Genomic DNA, 18,169 nt, shown 5'->3' with positions numbered 1-18,169 from the left:
ATATACTCACTCCTGAGTGGAATTGCTGACTGGCTGGTCCAGTCACTGTTAAGAGGATTATAGAACATTGCTTCTATTCCCCTAGCAAGGAAGTGTGAGCAACTGCTCTCCTCCCTCCTTGGCTCCTGTTGTAAGGCCATCTGTAAGAATGTGAAGTCGCACATTGAAGACATGCACATGAAGAAGCAGCAGTCTGTGGTCCCTTAAACATTCCAACTCATACTATGAAAGCTAACAACAACAACAATTTTATTATTTATACCCCACCCATCTGACTGGGTTGCCCCAGCCACTCAGGGCACCGCACCTTCCAGCAAAATATAAAAACATAATAAAACATCAAAATTTTAAAAACTTCCCTATACAGGGCTGCCTTCAGATTCTTCTAAAAGTTGTGTAGTTCTTTATCTCCTTGTCATCTGACAAGAGGATGTTCCACAGGGAGGGCGCCACTGCTGAGAAACCCCTCTGCCTGGTAACTTCACTTCTGGCCACGAGGGAACCGCCAGAAGGCCCTCAGAACTGGACTTCAAATGCTACTGCGACTTCAGTGAGATAGATGAACAGAGCTGGAAGGGGTCATTGGAAGCCATGTAGTCTAACCCAACTGCTCAGTGTGGGCAATCGAGAGCTTCTGACCTGCTTTTGTTTGAAGGCCTCTAGTGTGGCATGTTCTGCTCTATCTAGAAAGAGGGTAGCAAGACCCTTGTTGCTTACAGAGGGGAGGACATTTGCTTTCAGAGCTGGAGTGATGCAGATGAGGGAATTGGCATTAGCGATGGCAACTGTTTTGGGTGGAAGGAGAACCATGCTACAGTGTCAATGCCACCTCCTTCTCTGTAGGTGCCAATTGTCTCGCTTGTTGCATCTTGATTTTAACCTGCAGTACCATCCCCTTGAAACGCTATGGAGACCAGTCAGTAGATACCGAACATCTCTCTCCATGCAGGTAATTGCAAGACGCAGGCCATCTTTCAAGCAGCCCAACTGCTGGGCCCCTCAAGTCATGCTCTTGATCTGTACGTCTGCTTCTGAAATAGGTACAGCCACTTCCTTCTGCTCTCAGTCCGTCAAAATCTCAAGTGAACCAGATGGTGCCTTTTGCTTCCATGCTATAATACTGCAGGGGTGAGAGAAAGAAGCAAAACACAGGGAGGAATCAATGTGTAAAATCAAAGGGCTAAGTGTGCCTGTAGGATTGAAATGTACCATTTTTCTGTTTGGAAGTCATATCTTTAAAAAAAAATTATTGCCCCAAACCAAAGTAGCATAATCAGTGACCAGATGGCTTATAAAATAAAGTATTAGGGAGAAGTGGGACCTGCAACAAGGTCCCACTCACATTATACATTTAAAGCACTAGGATGATACTTTAAACAGACACGCTGTGGTTTTTAAGGGTGCTGAGAGTTGTTAAAAAAGATAAAGGGACCCCTGACCATTAGGTCCAGTCGCGGACGACTCTGGGGTTGCGGCACTCATCTTGTTTTATTGGCCGAGGGAGCCGGCGTACAGCTTCCGGCTCATGTGGCCAGCATGACTAAGCCACTTCTGGCAAACCAGAGCAGCGCTCGGAAACACTGTTTACCTTCCCACCGGAGCAGTGTCTATTTATCTACTTGCACTTTGACGTGCTTTCGAACTGCTAGGTTGGCAGGAGCTGGGACCGAGCAACAGGAGCTCACCCCGTTGCAGGGATTCGAACCGCCGACCTTCTGATTGGCAAGTCCTAGGCTCTGTGGTTTAACCCACAGCGCCACCCGCGTCTCTCTGAGAGTTGTTAGGCAACCTCAATTCTCACAGAGCTACAGTTACCAGAGTGGTTCAACAATCAATCCCTCTCCCCAGGGACTGTAGCTTTGCGAAGGGAACTGGACCACCTAACAGCCCTCAGCATTTTTTATTTTGGTACTTCTGCAAACCTTTCCCTTATGTGTGGATAGTGTTCTCCAGCTCACAAGAATCTGCTGCGGAGGATGAGTTTAACGTTGGCAAAGGTGGCTGAGAAAAGGGTAGCAGGTGTCTCCATCTGCTGGCAGATTGAGAAGTAACACCTTGTATGCAGCCGGTTGCCTAGCTGTATGCATGAGCGAGAATCGCCTGCAAGAGGTCACGCATAGGCCGGCTGGCAATAAATAAATGTGTGGGGGATCGATAGATCCTCTAGTGCAACCCTTTGCCAGTGTAGGAACTCCACTGCTACAGCATGACTTCTAGGTAACCATGCAACCCATGCTTCAAAAAGAGCTTTTCACTTTTGTGGACTTCCTTGCAAAACTGTGCTGTTTCTCGGAAATTGAACGTCCGACGCGGCTTCTGCTTGAGTGCAGGAAGCTCCTGCAGCCAATCGGAAGCAGCGCCTTGGTTTTCGAACGGTTTCGGAAGTCGAATGCACTTCTGGAATGGATTAAGTTTGAGACCCAAGGTGCCACCGTACTAGGGAGCTAGTCTGTGACACAAGCGGATGGAGCCTCTGCCAAATTTCAAGAGTAGCCCGCTATACAGGGCAAATGCTCACAATTTGGCAATTTGCCGAGCCATTGCCACCTTGTAAAACTCACAAAGGTGTTTGGCAAAGCAGATACTGCTGCTGCTGCTGCTACTACTACTGATAATAATTATAATACCACATCCATCTGACTGGGTCACCCCAGCCACTCTGGGTGGCTTCCAACAAATAGAAAAACATACCATATTTTTCACTCTATAAGACGCACCAGACCATAAGACACACCTAGTTTTTGGAGGAGGAAAACAAGAAAAAAAATATTCTGAATCTCAGAAGCCAGAACAACAAGAGGGATCGCTGCGCAGCGAAAGCAGCGATCCCTCTTGCTGTTCTGGCTTCTGGGATAGCTGCGCAGCCTGCATTCACTCCATAAGACGCACACACATTTCCCCTTACTTTTTAGGAGGGAAAAAGTGAGTCTTATAGAGCAAAAAATACGGTAATAAAACATCAAATATTAAAAGCTTCCCCATACAGGGCTGCCTTCACATGTCTTCTAATGGCTGTATAGTTACTTAACTCCTTGACATCTGATGGGAGGGCATTCCACAGGGCGGGCACCACTACTGAGAAGGCCCTCTGCCTGGTTCCCTGTAAGCTCACTTCTCACAGGGAGGGAACGGCCAGAAGGCCCCTGGAGCTGGACCTCAGATTCCGGCTGAATGATGGGGGGCGGAGGCACTCCTTCAGGTATAAGGGGCCAAGGCTGGGGCTTTAAAGGTCAGCACCAATGCTTTGAATTGTGCTTGGAAACGTACTGGGATCCAATCACAAGAGCCTTATAGAGTAGGTTAGTCTGAGAGATAGCAACTGGCCAAAGTTTGGCTAGTAAGCTTCATGTCTGAGTGAGGATTTGAACCTGCCCCTCCTTCCAGTCCTCAGATAGCAGTTGAAGCAGCTCCCCCCTAAATATGTTTCTTGAGGACAACTCACATCAAACCCAACTTGTATGAGACCAATGGCTGGGAATGTTGGGAGCTGGAAGGCACCAAGTTTGGGGCAGTTGCTGGAGCGCACTGTGCCCCTCTCAATATCTCATCACTTCTGATAAAAGAATATTTCAAAGAAGACTGGGAATCTTTTCTAGTCTTTATAAAAAGTTATTTCCCATACATGAAGGCCACAGCAGGGTTTGAAATGTAAGAAAATAGCCGAACGTATTAAGAAACATGTTGGTGAGGATGGAATTCGATAAGACAGAACCTTAAAACACAATTGTATGCAATTTGCGTTATGAACATTGATGTTGGGCGAGCAGGAAGTCATTAGTTTTGTTGAACTGGAATATAATTGTTGAGTAACAAATGTAACTTTCTATATGGAAAAAAAATAGCATATTATAAAAGAGAGCTAATCACTTCTAACACAGGCAAAACTAATTGTTTTGAAAACAGCAAGCCAATTGAAAGATACCAATTACAGTGGTACTTCGGGTTACATACGCTTCAGGTTACATACGCTTCAGGTTACAGACTCCGCTAACCTAGAAATAGTACCTCGGGTTAAGAACTTTGCTTCAGGATGAGAACAGAAATTGTGCGGCAGCGGCATGGCGGCAGCAGGAAGCCCCATTAGCTAAAGTGGTGCTTCAGGTTAAGAACAGTTTCAGGTTAAGAACGGACCTCCGGAACGAATTAAGCACTTAACCCGAGGTACCACAGTACACACAGAAACACAGAGTAGACCTAGAATAATAAACAAGAGCTAAAAGTTCAATAAAACCCCTGATCAAATAAAAGAGTTTTCATGAGCCACACACAGATACAAAAACAATCCTCTTGAAAGGGCAGGCTGTCAGAATAGCAGTTTACCTTTTGCCTTGCTTACCTGATAGGGATGAGGCTCAAGCATCCTAAACCACATGACAAGAAGAAGCAGAACCCGCTGGACCACTCTAAGGTGTTTTGGTAGATCTTGTTATAGACAGCTGAGGTCACAACACCTGTGATCACCAGCGAAAGCTGCAGCAAGACAAACACCTTTCCTAGAAACAAGAGTGGAAGTGGAACACAATAAAATAACACTCAACGACCACTTTAAACAGCTTTGCTTTTTATTTATCACTTTCCAAGCTTTCTAAATTTTTAAAAGATGGCCAAGGTGGAGATATATCATGCTGAAAGTGAGCTAAAGAGCCCCAGAGCAATTAAGGGCTTTTTTTAATTGCATCTCTTTTGGCTTCTGAAAAGTGAGCCGGTAAATAATAAACAGCTTATTTCTGCTACGTGGCAGCAGTTGGGAGTTCAGAATTTATTGCAGCCGAAGAAGTGACTATAAAAGAAACCCAGACACAGTACCGTTATAGATTTGGGGGTGGGGGGCTTAAAGCCTAAAAATTGATAAATGGCAGTATTTTAATTAAATGGGGTATGGATGAAAGTACAGGCTTCAGAACTGTGCCAGACAAGGAATTCCTGGGCTGGATTATGCAAACTAGCCTGGCTGGCCTTGCAAACAGCAGATCTCTTATCATGATAAAAGGGGTCGATGGACCACCTGAGAGGAATCCTTTGGCCTGGAGAGACAGGTGTTGCCAAGGCTGTGAGTTTGAGGTGACAGGAAAAGAGAGTTTTTGAACAAGGTGTTCTAGGAAGAAGAGAGAGAAAAGACTGGGATCCATCTTGGGCAGGTTGGCTGAAGGCTGGCTGCACTGCTGTGGGGGACAAGCCCCTCTTGAAATGACCATGCTGTAAGACCTGAAACCCATCCATGCAGACTGAAGGTGAAAACAGGTGAACAAGCCATTTTTTTTAAAAAAAGCTACGACAGTCTCCACCATGTCTTAATTCTCCAAAGGAACACAGATCTGGGGTGAGTGCCTGGAACCCCCTGGGATCTTGCTATTGTTTGGGAGAGTGGGGATGGCACCCAACTTTTGTAAAAATACATTTGCTAGTACGTAGTGCTACTTATTAGGGGAGGGGAGAGACTGTTGGTCAGCAGGCAAGGGATTTTGTAACCCAAGAAAATCTTTAATAAAAGCATCTTTTTTTTAAAAAAAGGAACCAAGCCTGGCTTTAGCATCTAGTACCATCAGGCAGCTTCCTTAGAGACCCTTCATTAATTCGGTTTCCTCCAAGTTAGATGCCTACACCATTAAGTTAATCTGTCGATCACCTATGTCATGTGAGATGATTATATTTGAAAGAGGGAGGCGAGGGAATCTATCCTACTTAGATCCACTACACAAAATGATAGAAATGTGTCTGTCTTCATAGCCTTATTCTCAATGAAATAAGTAAACTTTTTTTTTTGCATTTAAATGAACAATGCCAAGATGTTCAAAGCAGCAACTTACCATAGGAAGTTCCTTCTATGTGTTTCGACAGCAAAGATCTGATGGTCGGCAAGGGAATGAGGGCAAACAACATCACACCACGGGCTGGAGCAGAAGAGAATGGAAAGGAGAGGGTTCATGTAATCATCAGACCAAACTTCCACTGCCTAGCAGGGGTAAAGGGACCCCTGACCATTAGGTCCAGTCGTGGCCGACTCTGGGGTTGCGGTGCTCATCTCGCTTTATTAGCCGAGGGAGCTGGCGTACAGCTTCCGGGTCATGTGGCCAGCATGACTAAGCCACTTCTGGCGAACCAGAGCAGCGCACGGAAACACTGTTTACCTTCCCGCCGCAGAAGTACCTATTTATCTACTTGCACTTTGACGTGCTTTCGAACTGCTAGGTTGGCAGGAGCAGGGACCGAGCAACGGGAGCTCACCCAGTCGTGGGGATTTGAACCGCCGACCTTCTGATCGGCAAGTCCTAGGCTCTGTGGTTTAACCCACAGCGCCACCCGCGTCCCTGAAGTTGAAGTAGTGCATGTGTTAAAGCTTAAAAAGCACAAGCTAATAATAATAATAATAATAATAATAATAATAATAATAATAAATTTTATTTATACCCCACCCTCCCCAGCAATTTAAAATGCAGCCTCATTTTAAAAGTAGTTGATAAATCAAGACCATAAGGGGAGGGAAACATAAGGGTCAGACTGAGTCCAAACCAAAGGCCAGGTGGAACAGCTCTGTCTTGCAGGCCCTGCAGAAAGATGTCAAGTCCCACAGGGCCCTAGTCTCTTGTGACAGAGCGTTCTACCAAGTCGGGGCTAGTACTGAAAAGGCCCTGGCCCTAGTTGAGAACAATCTAACCACCTTGCGATCTGGGACCTCCAAAATGTTGTCATTTGTGGACCTTAAGGTCCCCCACGGGGCATACCAGGAGAGGCGGTCCCGTAGGTACGTGGGTCCTAGGCTGCACAAGCTAGAAGCTAAATAACCCCTGGTTCAGATTCCAGCATGGTGATGAATTAAGGGATCTTCAGGCAGAACATGCCAAGCCTACCCCAAGGCCCATGTGCAATGCTGGGAGAATTGTGCTGGCTTATCCTGCAAAGCCCCTCCTCCTCCTCTGATGCATAAGAAGCTGGACTTTGAATCTTGGAATTGTAAAGTGGAAAGGGACCACGAGGGTCATCTAGTCCAATCCCCTGCAATGCAGCCATCTTTTGCCCAACGTGGGGCTTGGATTTGATTCAGACACATTCATTTTTTTGCTTCTCAGACATTTCAGCGCTGTGACCGCTGCCAGAAAGAATTGCTCCTGCATGGTGGCAAGCTCCACTTGGAGTTGGTGGGCTGTGGGAGCTAAGTGCTGTGATTGTTTACACCTTCCAACTGTACCTTTCCATGATTCTAAGGTGTGATTCACCAGTGGGGAGGGGGTTGGTCCACATAGCCAAATGATCATTTAACTGATAATGTCATCAGATGACAGGCATGCCTGCGTGAATAAGCTCTTGCAGGAGCAGCTCCAGTCAGGTGGTATTCTTTAAATTATTTTAAGAAGGTCTGCGGTGTTTTATCATCATAGTCAAACTAAAAAGTTGCCTTGTACACTATTATTATTATTATTAGTAGTAGTAGTATAGGGTTACCAGACATCCCCGGTTTCTGGGGACAGTCCCCGGATTTGCAAATCTGTCCCCGGACAAATTCTGTCCCCGGAATGTCCCAAGATTTGCAAATCTGCCCCTGGGAAACGTGGCAGCGGCAGCCTCAGCCTCAGCAGCCTGGAGCCAGCCTGGTAGCGCAGTTGGCTTGGGCTGGCTTCAGGAGCTGCCTGCTGCCAAAGGGGAAGCAGGAATGTCTGGCAGTACAGATCTCCTGTCTCCTTCCCCCTTTGTTTTGGCAGATCAGGGGAGGCTCGGGAGTCACAGGCAGGCCGGTGCTGCCCAGGAGGTGCACAAGGCGTGTGGTTTCTCTGCCAGGCAAGGTGCAAAGCCCTTCTTTTGCACCCTGTGAAACATAAATGTGCAGAGGTTTTTTTTAAAAAAACTGGGCAACAGCCGCCTGTCTGTGACTCCCAAGCCTCCCCATATCAGTCAAAACAAAGGCGGAAGGGGGCAGGAGATCGGGGGAGGCTTGGGAGTCACGGGCAGGCAGTGCGCCATTGCCCAATTTTTGAAAAACTCTGCATTTATTTTTCACAGGGTGCAAAAGAAGGGCTTTGCACTTTTATACAATATGCTTGTATGCTTGGGCCCAGGGTCTTTTGCCTCACCATCCCCACTACTGACTCCATGTTACTACTCAGTCCCCGGATTCATTGAAAAAAATCTGGTAACCATATAGTAGTAGTAATAGTAGTAGTAGTAGTAGTAGATGCCCTTCATCTGAAGATCTCAGGGTGGTTTTACAACATAAAAATACAAGATGAAAACACAAAATACATAATAAAAACAGGAACAAAGCCAAAACAAAACAATAACCCCTGCCCCCACCCCGTAGAGTCATAGACTTCTGGAGTTGGAAGGAATCTCTGAAATAAAAGCTGAAGATGGCAAGCATCACCTTAAGTCACTTTTCTTTTGTCTCTCATACAAAGGACTGCCTCATCTTAAGTCAGGGTCAGGGAACCTGTGGCCCTACAGATGTTAATCTGGACTACCCTCCCATCATCCCTGAACATTGCGCACGTGTGCATAATCTAAAAAGGAGATATCATTGCTTTTCCTCACTGGATAGCTCAGTTGGAAGAGCATGAGACTCATGATCTCAGGGACATGGGTTTGAGCCCCATGTCGGGCAAAAGACTCCTGCATTGCAGGGGGTTGGACTAGATGACCCTTGTGGCCCCTTCCAGCTCTACGATTCTATGAAAACATTGTGTGAACTTTTATACATCTGCCACCAGCTCATTCATTTATTAAAGCCTATTTAATTGTGGCTGCAATCCTGCACACACTTTTCTGAGAGTAAGCCCCACTCAGCGGGACTAACACTGGAGTCAACATGCAGAAGATTGTGCTGTAAGATTTCTTCGGTCAGGTAAGTGCTCTGGGAATCTTGCAAACATTAACTTTCTACCAGGAAATGTCTTCTAACTTTGCTCTGCTTCCTGCATTTGGAACAATAGCCTATTATTGATTGTAGCCCGGCAAACAGCTGGCACCTTCCAGATGTTTTGGATTAATGCTCCCACCAACTTGACCCAGCGTGACTAGTAGTAGTCAAGGGTAATGGGAGTTGTAGATCAAAACAGCTAGAAAGCACCAGGTCAGGAAAAGCAGATACACACAGTCCCAGCAGGTGTGCAAAAATGGAACAATACAGGTTGAACTGGAACGGGAGGACAAGGAAGCGCCTTTTAGCATTGAGCAACACTTCTGAGGAAGGTATTAATAGCTTTCTGCCAACGTAGTGCAGAATACCAGAATGAGTGCATGGTTTGTGGTTGCTATGTGATACCCTTTGGAAACAGGTTTGGCTCAGCTACACCCACATGTTTTGCTCTGAGATCTTCACAGAGACATAACAAGCAAGGATATTTTTTTGCCACCAAGGCTGACGATGCCCATTATCAGTGCAGCCTCTCACCCACGCTATATCACAACTTTCTGCATGCATCAAATGAATGCAACATGTACTCTTTCTCTTTTCACTTTCCCATTATATTCTTTTTATATTATTATTATTACTTTTTGCTCAATGTCGGCAAAAAGCCGGAGTTTGCTCCCTAACCTGCAATCTGAACTAGGAAACACTTCCGTGTTGTGAACTGTCCTGAGATCTACAGGTATAGGGCAGTATACAAATTTAATAAATAATATGAACACAGTGGTACCTCAGCTTACATTTGCTTCAGGTTACACACTCCACTAACCCAGAAATATTACCTTGGGTTAAGAATTTTGCTTCAGGGTGAGAACAGAAATTGTGCTCTGGTGGCGTGGCAGCAGCAAGAGGCCCCATTAGCTAAAGTGGTACTTCAGGTTAAGAACAGTTTCAGGTTAAGAACAGACCTCCGGAACGAATTAAGTACTTAACCTGAGGTACCACTGTATATATTTTATCGCCTTATTCTGCTGCATATGGGAATTAATGCTCCACCTTCCCACAACAGGACAGAATTGGAGGCAGAATCTGGCATCATGGCAACCTTAGCTTTAGAGTTACTAGCCCTCGTGATTACTCAAGGCATGCTTGGGAGTGTATGGTTAATGCCTGATGGAATCTCAAAAGCGAGAGGGATGGGTGGGCAAGACTGCCAATAGCTGGTGGTGATGCTCTGAGGGCCTGCACAGCTCCTTCGTCAAACCTAGAAGAAGTGTGCAATATACTATTGTGTGAATCTCTATAAAAGTCTCAGAACTCGATGTTTTATCGATGCAGAATTTGACTTGCCTGGTCAGTGCCTAAAGAGGATCCTGGGTACCTCATGTAAGCCATACTAAGAATTCACAAGGGACATCAGAATAGAAGCACAATAAACCCACTGAGTTAGGATGGCTCTACTCACCAACGTAAAACAGGTACGTCCATCGCACAAAGGCCATGATGAGGATGCCAGCGGAGAAAGACACAATCCCCATCGTAATCATGGTGGTGTCTCTGAAAACCCTGGAGAACATAAAAACTCCCAGGAAGCTGGTGATAAAGATCAGATAGCCAGCAGCGTTGGCATAGCCAATATATACCGGCCCCCAGCTCAGGGGCTCCTTCAGGAGAAAAAATGGCAGCACATCCATGGCTCCCACCACAGTTGAGTCATACATTATGGCGGCCACAAAAAGCATGGCAATGATGAGCTTGGAAGGCACCATAGAGGAGCGACTCTCGTGGAAGTGAGGCTCTCCGCCATCATCCTCAGCCAGCTTGATGTCCGGAGGGTTTGGCTCTGTGGACGCAAGAGGACAAGACCTTGCAGTCTTGGGGACCCTGAGGACAAAGAGGCTGTAGAGGAGACAGAAAGCATATAAGGCAACGCTGCAAGAAACCAGGACTGTGCCGTGGCGGTAGCTGAGGTGGAAGCTGACAAAGAGATGCCCAGAAGCTATGCTCCCCACGAAGCCGGCTATGCCGTAGATGAGCTCGACAACGATGAGGCGAAGCGAACGCCTGCTCTCCGAGGAGCCCTTAGACACCAGAGCCATGACGCTGGCCCAGTATGTGGTGAAGCCTCCAGACAGCCCGTGCAACACAGCAGCCCCATACATCACCTCGATGGGCCACATCTGCAGGATGAGGAGCAGCAGCAGGATCCGGGAGACCAAATAGCCCAGGAGAGGCACGCAGATGGAGATCTTCCTGCTGTTCAGGTCGCCCAGCTTAGCCAGGCCGTAAGCCGACAGCAGCGGCGTCAAGCCGTCGAGAAGCTTGTAGATGATGAAGAAGTTGGAGATGGCTTTCTGCTGAGAATTCTCGTTGGAGTGAGCCGAGGAGTTGGTCTGGTTGTAGTAGTTCTTCACCACTAGAAGCAGCCCGGTGTCGTAGAAAGAGCTCGCAAGCTGAGCCCCGGCAACAACAGGCTCAATCCAGGTCCTCATCTCCATCCCTCCAAGCATGGTCACAGGAAGCTGCTGCTTGTTGATTCCTTTGCTTAGGGCAGAAAAAGAGGCTGGGAGCCAGTTCAGGGTTTTTGATTTTGGTTATAAAAGCAAGACTCCTTATATTAGCTTCAGAGGCAGAGGGCTGTTCAGGAGTCAGGGCAGAGACTGCTTGTACGATATCTCATTCCACACAGACAAACATTCACCTCTCTCTCTCTCTCTCTGTTTGGAGTCCGCCTACACTCTCTTACTCTTCCTGGTGAGGCTTCAAGAGGTCACATGGCCCTGCCTGGGGAATTTCTCCTTCTCATTTTAGGAAGTGAAAGCAGTTTGGTCAGTTTCTTTTCAGCCAAATAATCAGGGCACATCCCATGGGTTTAGCCAAGAGGGGGTCAGGCAGGGGCCAGCTTCCACCTCCCTAGATCAAGTAAAACAATAGAAATACTTAACTGACCAACCACATCGGTTCTGCTCCCCCCCAGTCCTGCCCCCCCAACAAAAATCCTGGCTACAACCATGGCACTTTCTGTGTATGCTTGAGGGCACTGGGTGATAGGGTAGGATTACAAGGCTCTTTGGAAACACACACACACGGATGAAAAAATAGATAATGACAGCAGCAGATACTTTTTTCTAATAGTTCCCAAAGCAGGCTTGTACCAGCATAGTTGAGAGGCAAGTGAAAGGGACAATTAGACAGAGGGAGAGGCAGGGAGAGAAGCAGGTGGAGTGATTATTGCCATTTGTCAAGTCTTTAGCATGAAGACATCCATTAATATTAGGCAGGTTCCTTTGTTGTGTTGTTTTCAACGTCTCCTGAAGTTTTTTTTTTTTTTTTTGCTTAGGCAAACCTACCCAAATGTATATTTCACTCATGTTGTCCCCCACCCCATGGATGATTTTTTTAAAAAATGCTTTTATTTTTTATCTATGCCATTTCAAATTGTTATTGATATTAATGTTGTATTTTTAGTTTTAGATTTTATGATTTATGTGGAAATTGTTTTCCATTTGGTTCTGTACCTTTTGATGTGTTTTATTTATTGTTTATGACTTTTGTTATGTTGGTAATGTAAACCGGGGTAGGCAACCTAAGGCCCGTGGGCCACAAGCGGCCCACATGGGTCATTTAACCAGCCCACGAGTCGCCCCCGAACCGAGCTGCCCACTCGGCGAGTCCCCATGCACTGTGCTAAACAGGCGCAGCGCAGTGTGGGGACTCACTTCCGCAGTGCTGGAAATTGCGTCTGCGCATACTCAGACACTGAAAATCGCATCTGTGCAGACGCCGGAAATCATGTCTGCGCAGACACCGGAAATCGTGGCTGTGCCACTCACACGCGCACACATCACCTGGCCCATGGAGGGATCTCTGCTGGAGTGAACTAGCCCAGGCGAGTTCACTGCTTTTGAATTCTGGTGCTGGAGGAGACTCTTGAGAGTCCCATGGACTGCAAGAAGATCAAACCTATCCATTCTGAAGGAAATCAGCCCTGGGTGCTCACTGGAAGGACAGATCCTGAAGCTGAGGCTCCAATACTCTGGCCACCTCATGAGAAGAGAAGACTCCCTGGAAAAGACCCTGATGTTGGGAAAGATGGAGGGCACAAGGAGAAGGGGACGACAGAGGACAAGATGGTTGGGCAGTGTTCTCAAAGCTACCAGCATGAGTTTGACCAAACTGCGGGAGGCAGTGGAAGACAGGAGTGCCTGGCGTGCTCTGGTCCATGGGGTCACAAAGAGTCGGACACGACTAAACGATTAAACAACAACAGCCCAGGCGAGGTAAACCTTGCCTCCCCCTGATGTAAACCTTGTCATGTTGTAAGCTGCCCTGAGCATTGTTTTAACAATGGAAAGGCGGCATACACATAAAATGATGATGATTGTATCTACAGTTTGATCATCTTGTATTGACTGGTGTGTTTTTTACGTCTATTGATTTGTCAGAATTTCCGATTGGATATGTTCTGTTATTTTGTGTGTGTGTGCCTCTTTAGCAGAATAAATAAAACTGTATTAAAAAGAGAGAGTTCGGTTTTGTAATAGAAGTGGCAGGCTTGCATTCCAGAAAAAAACCCTAAATGTTCTCTCGGCCTTCCCATGCTGACGCTTAACCATTTCGGTCATTAAAAAAAAAAAAATTGCTTGTTGTCTTATTTATAATAAAAACAACATTTTTTAAAAAGTGCAAATCGCACCAGGTATCAGGGACCTTTCTTGGCGACACCTGTCCATCAGCCTTACAGGGCATTTGGTTTCTGCTACAGTCTTGTGGAGTGGAAAATAATATTTAGACAGAACACAGGGCTGCATCTTCCAAAATAGCCTCTCTCCTCTAAGATCCTTACATAACTACTTGGCAGGGACCTCTCAGCCCAATCCCTTGGGCTTTCCATAGCAAAGAGCTAACTCTGTTTCCATACCTACTGTGTAGCAAAATAGCCCTCAAACATCCTCCATGCACATCAATTGTCTCATTAAAAAGAAGAAGAACGAAACACTGAACCTTATTTTCCCTCTCTTCTTTTCTGGATCAATAGCTGTCTTTGCTGCACTGTCTGATGATCAATTGCTGCTCTCAGCCCATTTATCTTGTCTGTCCTAGAAGCACCCCCTGCAACCTGGCTCCATAAACACGGGAAAGAACCTCTTGAGTAATGCTGGGGAGAGTGAATTGCACAACGGAGAAGCACCTTTACCAATCAACCTCATTCGGTTTTGCAAACAGGGCAAAGGCGTGGGACTAGAGAGAGAGGCCCTGGCATATATACTTGGGAGACCAGCAATTTCCAAACTGTGTCCAGAGATAAGGATCGCAATGAGCTGTAGCATACCTGAAGGATGATTAAAAGCAAACAGAGATGACTGGTGCTTTATCATCTGGGAGGGGTGATTCCAAGAATAGCAAGGAGGCGCTGGGAAGCAAGAGTCTGTGGTCAAAGTATTACAGGCGAATAGAAGGGATGTTCCTTGTGCAGTTGTAAACACCGCTGCTAGGGAGATAGGAAGGTGGTTTTCAAAAGGTCAGACTAACTGAGCACCTGAGCCCAATCCTGCCTGCTCCGACTGGCAGAAGCACTTCAAGGTCTCAAGCAGGGATTTTCCCCAGGGCAACTTGGAGATTCCAGGAATATGGGAGGACCTTTTCCCCTGCAAGATATATATCAGGCACAGACAAACTTAGCCCTCCAGATGTTTTGGGACTACAACTCCCATCATCCCTAGCTAACAGGCCAGGGATGATGGGTGTTATGTACTGAAGTTCTCACCCTGGGCCAGCAGGGGGATACTGTAGATAGTTCAGGTCCACATATGCAAATAAGGGATCGAAAGTGACGTTCAGTGATTGGATAGTTACAGAAAGTTGTTACAGTTACATTGTACTGGAGCTCTATATAAGGAGGCTGGCTGAACCCTTCAGTTCAGTTCTGTTCTGGCCTGTGAATAAACAAGAGCTGTTTGAAGAATTGCTGTGTCGTCTGAGATGTTCACCCACAACTTAACAATGGGAATTGTAGTCTCAAAACGCCTGGAGGGTCAAGTTTGCCTATGCCTGATAATATACTCTACTGCTGAGCCCTTCTCACACTTAGGGTTGCTGCTTGAGTTCCTCACCTTCTTCAGGGATAGGGAGTTTGTGTACCATCATTGTTGGACTCCAATTTGGAACCATCACACAATAAAGCCACATACAGCAGAAAAAATAGGACTGGTGATGCTAAATTAAGGAACAATAGACACCCCCCCGGGTTATCACTCTAGGTTTGGGTCACAGGCCTGTTTCTCACCTGGCTAGTGGGGCTTCCCTTGCACTCGTGATTCTCCATAGTGGCAGCAGGGCATCATCCCATTTGCAATAGGCTGGGTTTGTTCTTATCAGCCAAGCTGAGGCTGAGGCCCATGAGCACACTACTAGCTGTAATCACTCAAGCCAGCAAAAAGGCTCTTTTCTGTAAGCAGAAGCTGTTAAACTGATGCAGAGAACAAGCACCTTTACTGGCTGAGAGGGAAACTGGGCAGGCACCAGTATTTCCCAAACTTCTGATAGGGTTACTCTGAATCACAGGCATGCTTTGTGCTTAAAGAGGTTGACTTGCAGAGGGTGTGGCAGAAGAATGGCCTAACGTCAGAGGAGTCTCCCATTTTTCCCTCTGTGTGTCACTCCTAGTTGGAAGGAGGCAAATCTAGAACAGTGACTCATGCAGAGACAAGCAGGGGTGCAGGGGGTGACCAATTCTGCTGTGTCCCTGTATAAATGCTCCAACTTCAGTCAAAGCAGACAGGTTAGCATTATTATTGCCCAGCAGACTTTGAGAAGACACAGGGCTGGTAAGAGCAGTGACTCATGCAGATACTCAATGGGCAGCTCCTCTGTGGGTTGAGGACACTGGGCTCACACTGACCACTAAATTGCTTTAGTTTTTCAAAAACTGTCTGCTAACCACCTATGAAACGCAAAAAAGAAAAAGGAGAATTGGCGATATATGAGAAAACAAATTGTCATCTAGCACATTAGCGGTTTTCCCGCCACAATTTGGGAGGGGAGCTGCTGCTTCAGTCAGGGCTATGAGACCAATTGTATAATTGAGGAATTGATTAAATTGTGCCCTAGGTGGCATTGCAGCACATGCATCCCCGATGCAAACTTGTGTCTCCTACAAGAGCAGTTCCCCTCTTAAAAGTTCCAGTTGGAAATTTGTATTTTCTTTGACCTATTGTTGCATCAGTATATGGGTCATCAAAAGAAGCTGCCCTCTCAGGGATGTTATGGGCACTTAGAAACGAGAAATGAAAGCTTTTTGGCTGGGCCTCACAGTATGTGAGAGAGGAAGGGAAAGTGAGGCCTTCTCTTTCCATGCTCCCAAATCTTAAGTGAAAAACAGGCACTTGCGTACCGAAGAAGTCCAATGTGACATAATGGAGTTTACTCCAGAGTAAGTACATCTAGCCTGCAGCCTAACTCCAAGGGAATAGGTTAGTCACAACTAACTTATATCCCAGAGCTTTTCATGGAACAGCAGCATGATTTACCTTTGCTGGCATGGTAAAGGTAAAAAGGTAAAGGACCTCTGGACGGTTATGTCCAGTCAAAGGAGACTATGGGGTTGTGGCGCTCATCTCACTTTTCAGGCCGAGGGAGCTGGCATTTGTCCAGACAGCTTTCCAGGTCGTGGCCAGCATGACTAAACCGCTTCTGACACAATGGAACACCGTGACGGAAACCAGAGTGCACTGAAACACCATCTACCTTTCCGCTGCAGTGGTACCTTTTTATCTACTTGCACTGGCGTGCTTTCAAACTGCTAGGTTGGCAGAAGTTGGGCCAGAACAATGGGAGTTCACCCTGTCATGCGTATTCAAACTGCTGACCGTCTGATCAACAAGCCCAGGGGTCAGCAAACTTTTTCAGCAGGGGGCCTGTCCACTGTCTCTCAGACCTTGTGGGGGGCTGGACTATATTTTGGAAAAAAAATAATGAACAAATTCCTATGCACCACAAATAACCCAGAGATGCATTTTAAATAAAAGGACACATTCTACTCATGTAAAAACACGCTGATTCTTGGACCGTCCATGGGCGTTAGAAGGTGATTGGGCTGGATCCAGCCCCCAGGCCTACCCATGGGCAAGCCCAAAAGGCTCAGTGGTTTAGACCACAGCACCACCCGCTGGCATCAGGCCTTCCTCTGTGGGTGTATGCATGGGCACAAAAAATAAGCAGCACACACCTCCCTACATGAGAGGTACATGGCTCTCCACTACTCAACCACGGACAGCACAATGTGCAAAGAGGAAGCACATTGGTTTTGTTGCTTTCCCATAATACGAAGCTGCCTCTAGCCTGCCTCAGGTATGGACTGAAAGTCTAGTGCTCATCTTTTCACCCACCTTCTACAATGGGGAAAAAATATGCCCATGTCTATGTGGTTATTTGAAGGATTAATTACACTTACAAAATTGGCTGTGCATGCCAGAATTCCAGGTTATTTCAAGGGCTAGGTGGAGAAAGACTAAACAGCAATTTGCTTGCAAGGATTTCATGGTACTGCCTTTTCACGCTGATTCACAAGTAGCCCATGGGCAGTCAATGTGTATATTCTTGGAGGCTGCTTTAGGCCCCATTTTATGGGTATGGCTTCATAAGATAGTAGTAGTAGTAGTAGTAGTAGTAATACCTTTGTTGTCAATGTACAACCTGTGTACAATGAAATTAACTGAGCCTCCCCCCCCACAACACTCAATCTCATTGCACTCTGTGTGCTTGTCATACAACACACCAACCTCGAAAGTCAGCTGCACAAATTATTTTCCATTCAGCAGCCTAACAGCACACGGATATAAACTGTTTTTTAGCCTGTTGGTATTACTGATTATACTTCTATATCTCTTGCCCGAGGGTAGAAGATTAAAGAGGTGCTGGCTGGGGCATGAATCGTCCCTTGGAATTTTTCTCGCTCTCCTAAGGCAACAATCCCTTGTGATGCCATCTAGCGGGTTCAGGGGACAGCCCATGATATCATGTGCTGTGTTCACCACCCTCTGTAAAGACTTTCTGTCCGTGGCTGTCAAGCCAATGTACCACACTGTGATACAATATGAGAGGACACTTTCTATTGTGGCCCGGTAGGAGGTCATCAATTGTTGTTTAACATTGTTCTTTCGCCAGACCCTGAGAAAATGGAGTCTCCATATATATCGAGCATATGTTGTGTATATAAAGTGAGGAATTCCTCCCTCCCAGCTTTTCTAAACAAGCTGATTTCCCTTCCAGCTGAAAATGCGGGCGAAATCTTTACCACATCTCAATGGAAGCATGACAGAGTCACAGGGA

General features: G+C 46.4%; 1 protein-coding gene across 1 annotated transcript; it reads right to left on the bottom strand.

Annotated features, from left to right (window-relative positions):
• Positions 1–232: 232 nt before the first annotated feature.
• On the bottom strand, positions 233–11,808 carry SLC46A2 (solute carrier family 46 member 2). The gene is made up of 4 exons (XM_053371666.1): positions 10,305–11,808; positions 5,808–5,891; positions 4,337–4,493; positions 233–1,120 (listed from the first exon to the last, which is right to left on the bottom strand). Exons 1-4 carry the CDS (start codon positions 11,347–11,349, stop codon positions 1,063–1,065), a joined length of 1,344 nt encoding a protein of 447 aa, XP_053227641.1. The 5' UTR covers positions 11,350–11,808; the 3' UTR covers positions 233–1,062.
• Positions 11,809–18,169: the final 6,361 nt, after the last annotated feature.

Source organism: Podarcis raffonei, chromosome 17 (assembly GCF_027172205.1).
Source record: "Podarcis raffonei isolate rPodRaf1 chromosome 17, rPodRaf1.pri, whole genome shotgun sequence".
Lineage (NCBI taxonomy): Eukaryota > Metazoa > Chordata > Lepidosauria > Squamata > Lacertidae > Podarcis > Podarcis raffonei.
Note: the sequence above shows the minus strand (reverse complement) of the source record. Positions and strands in the feature narration are given on the sequence as shown.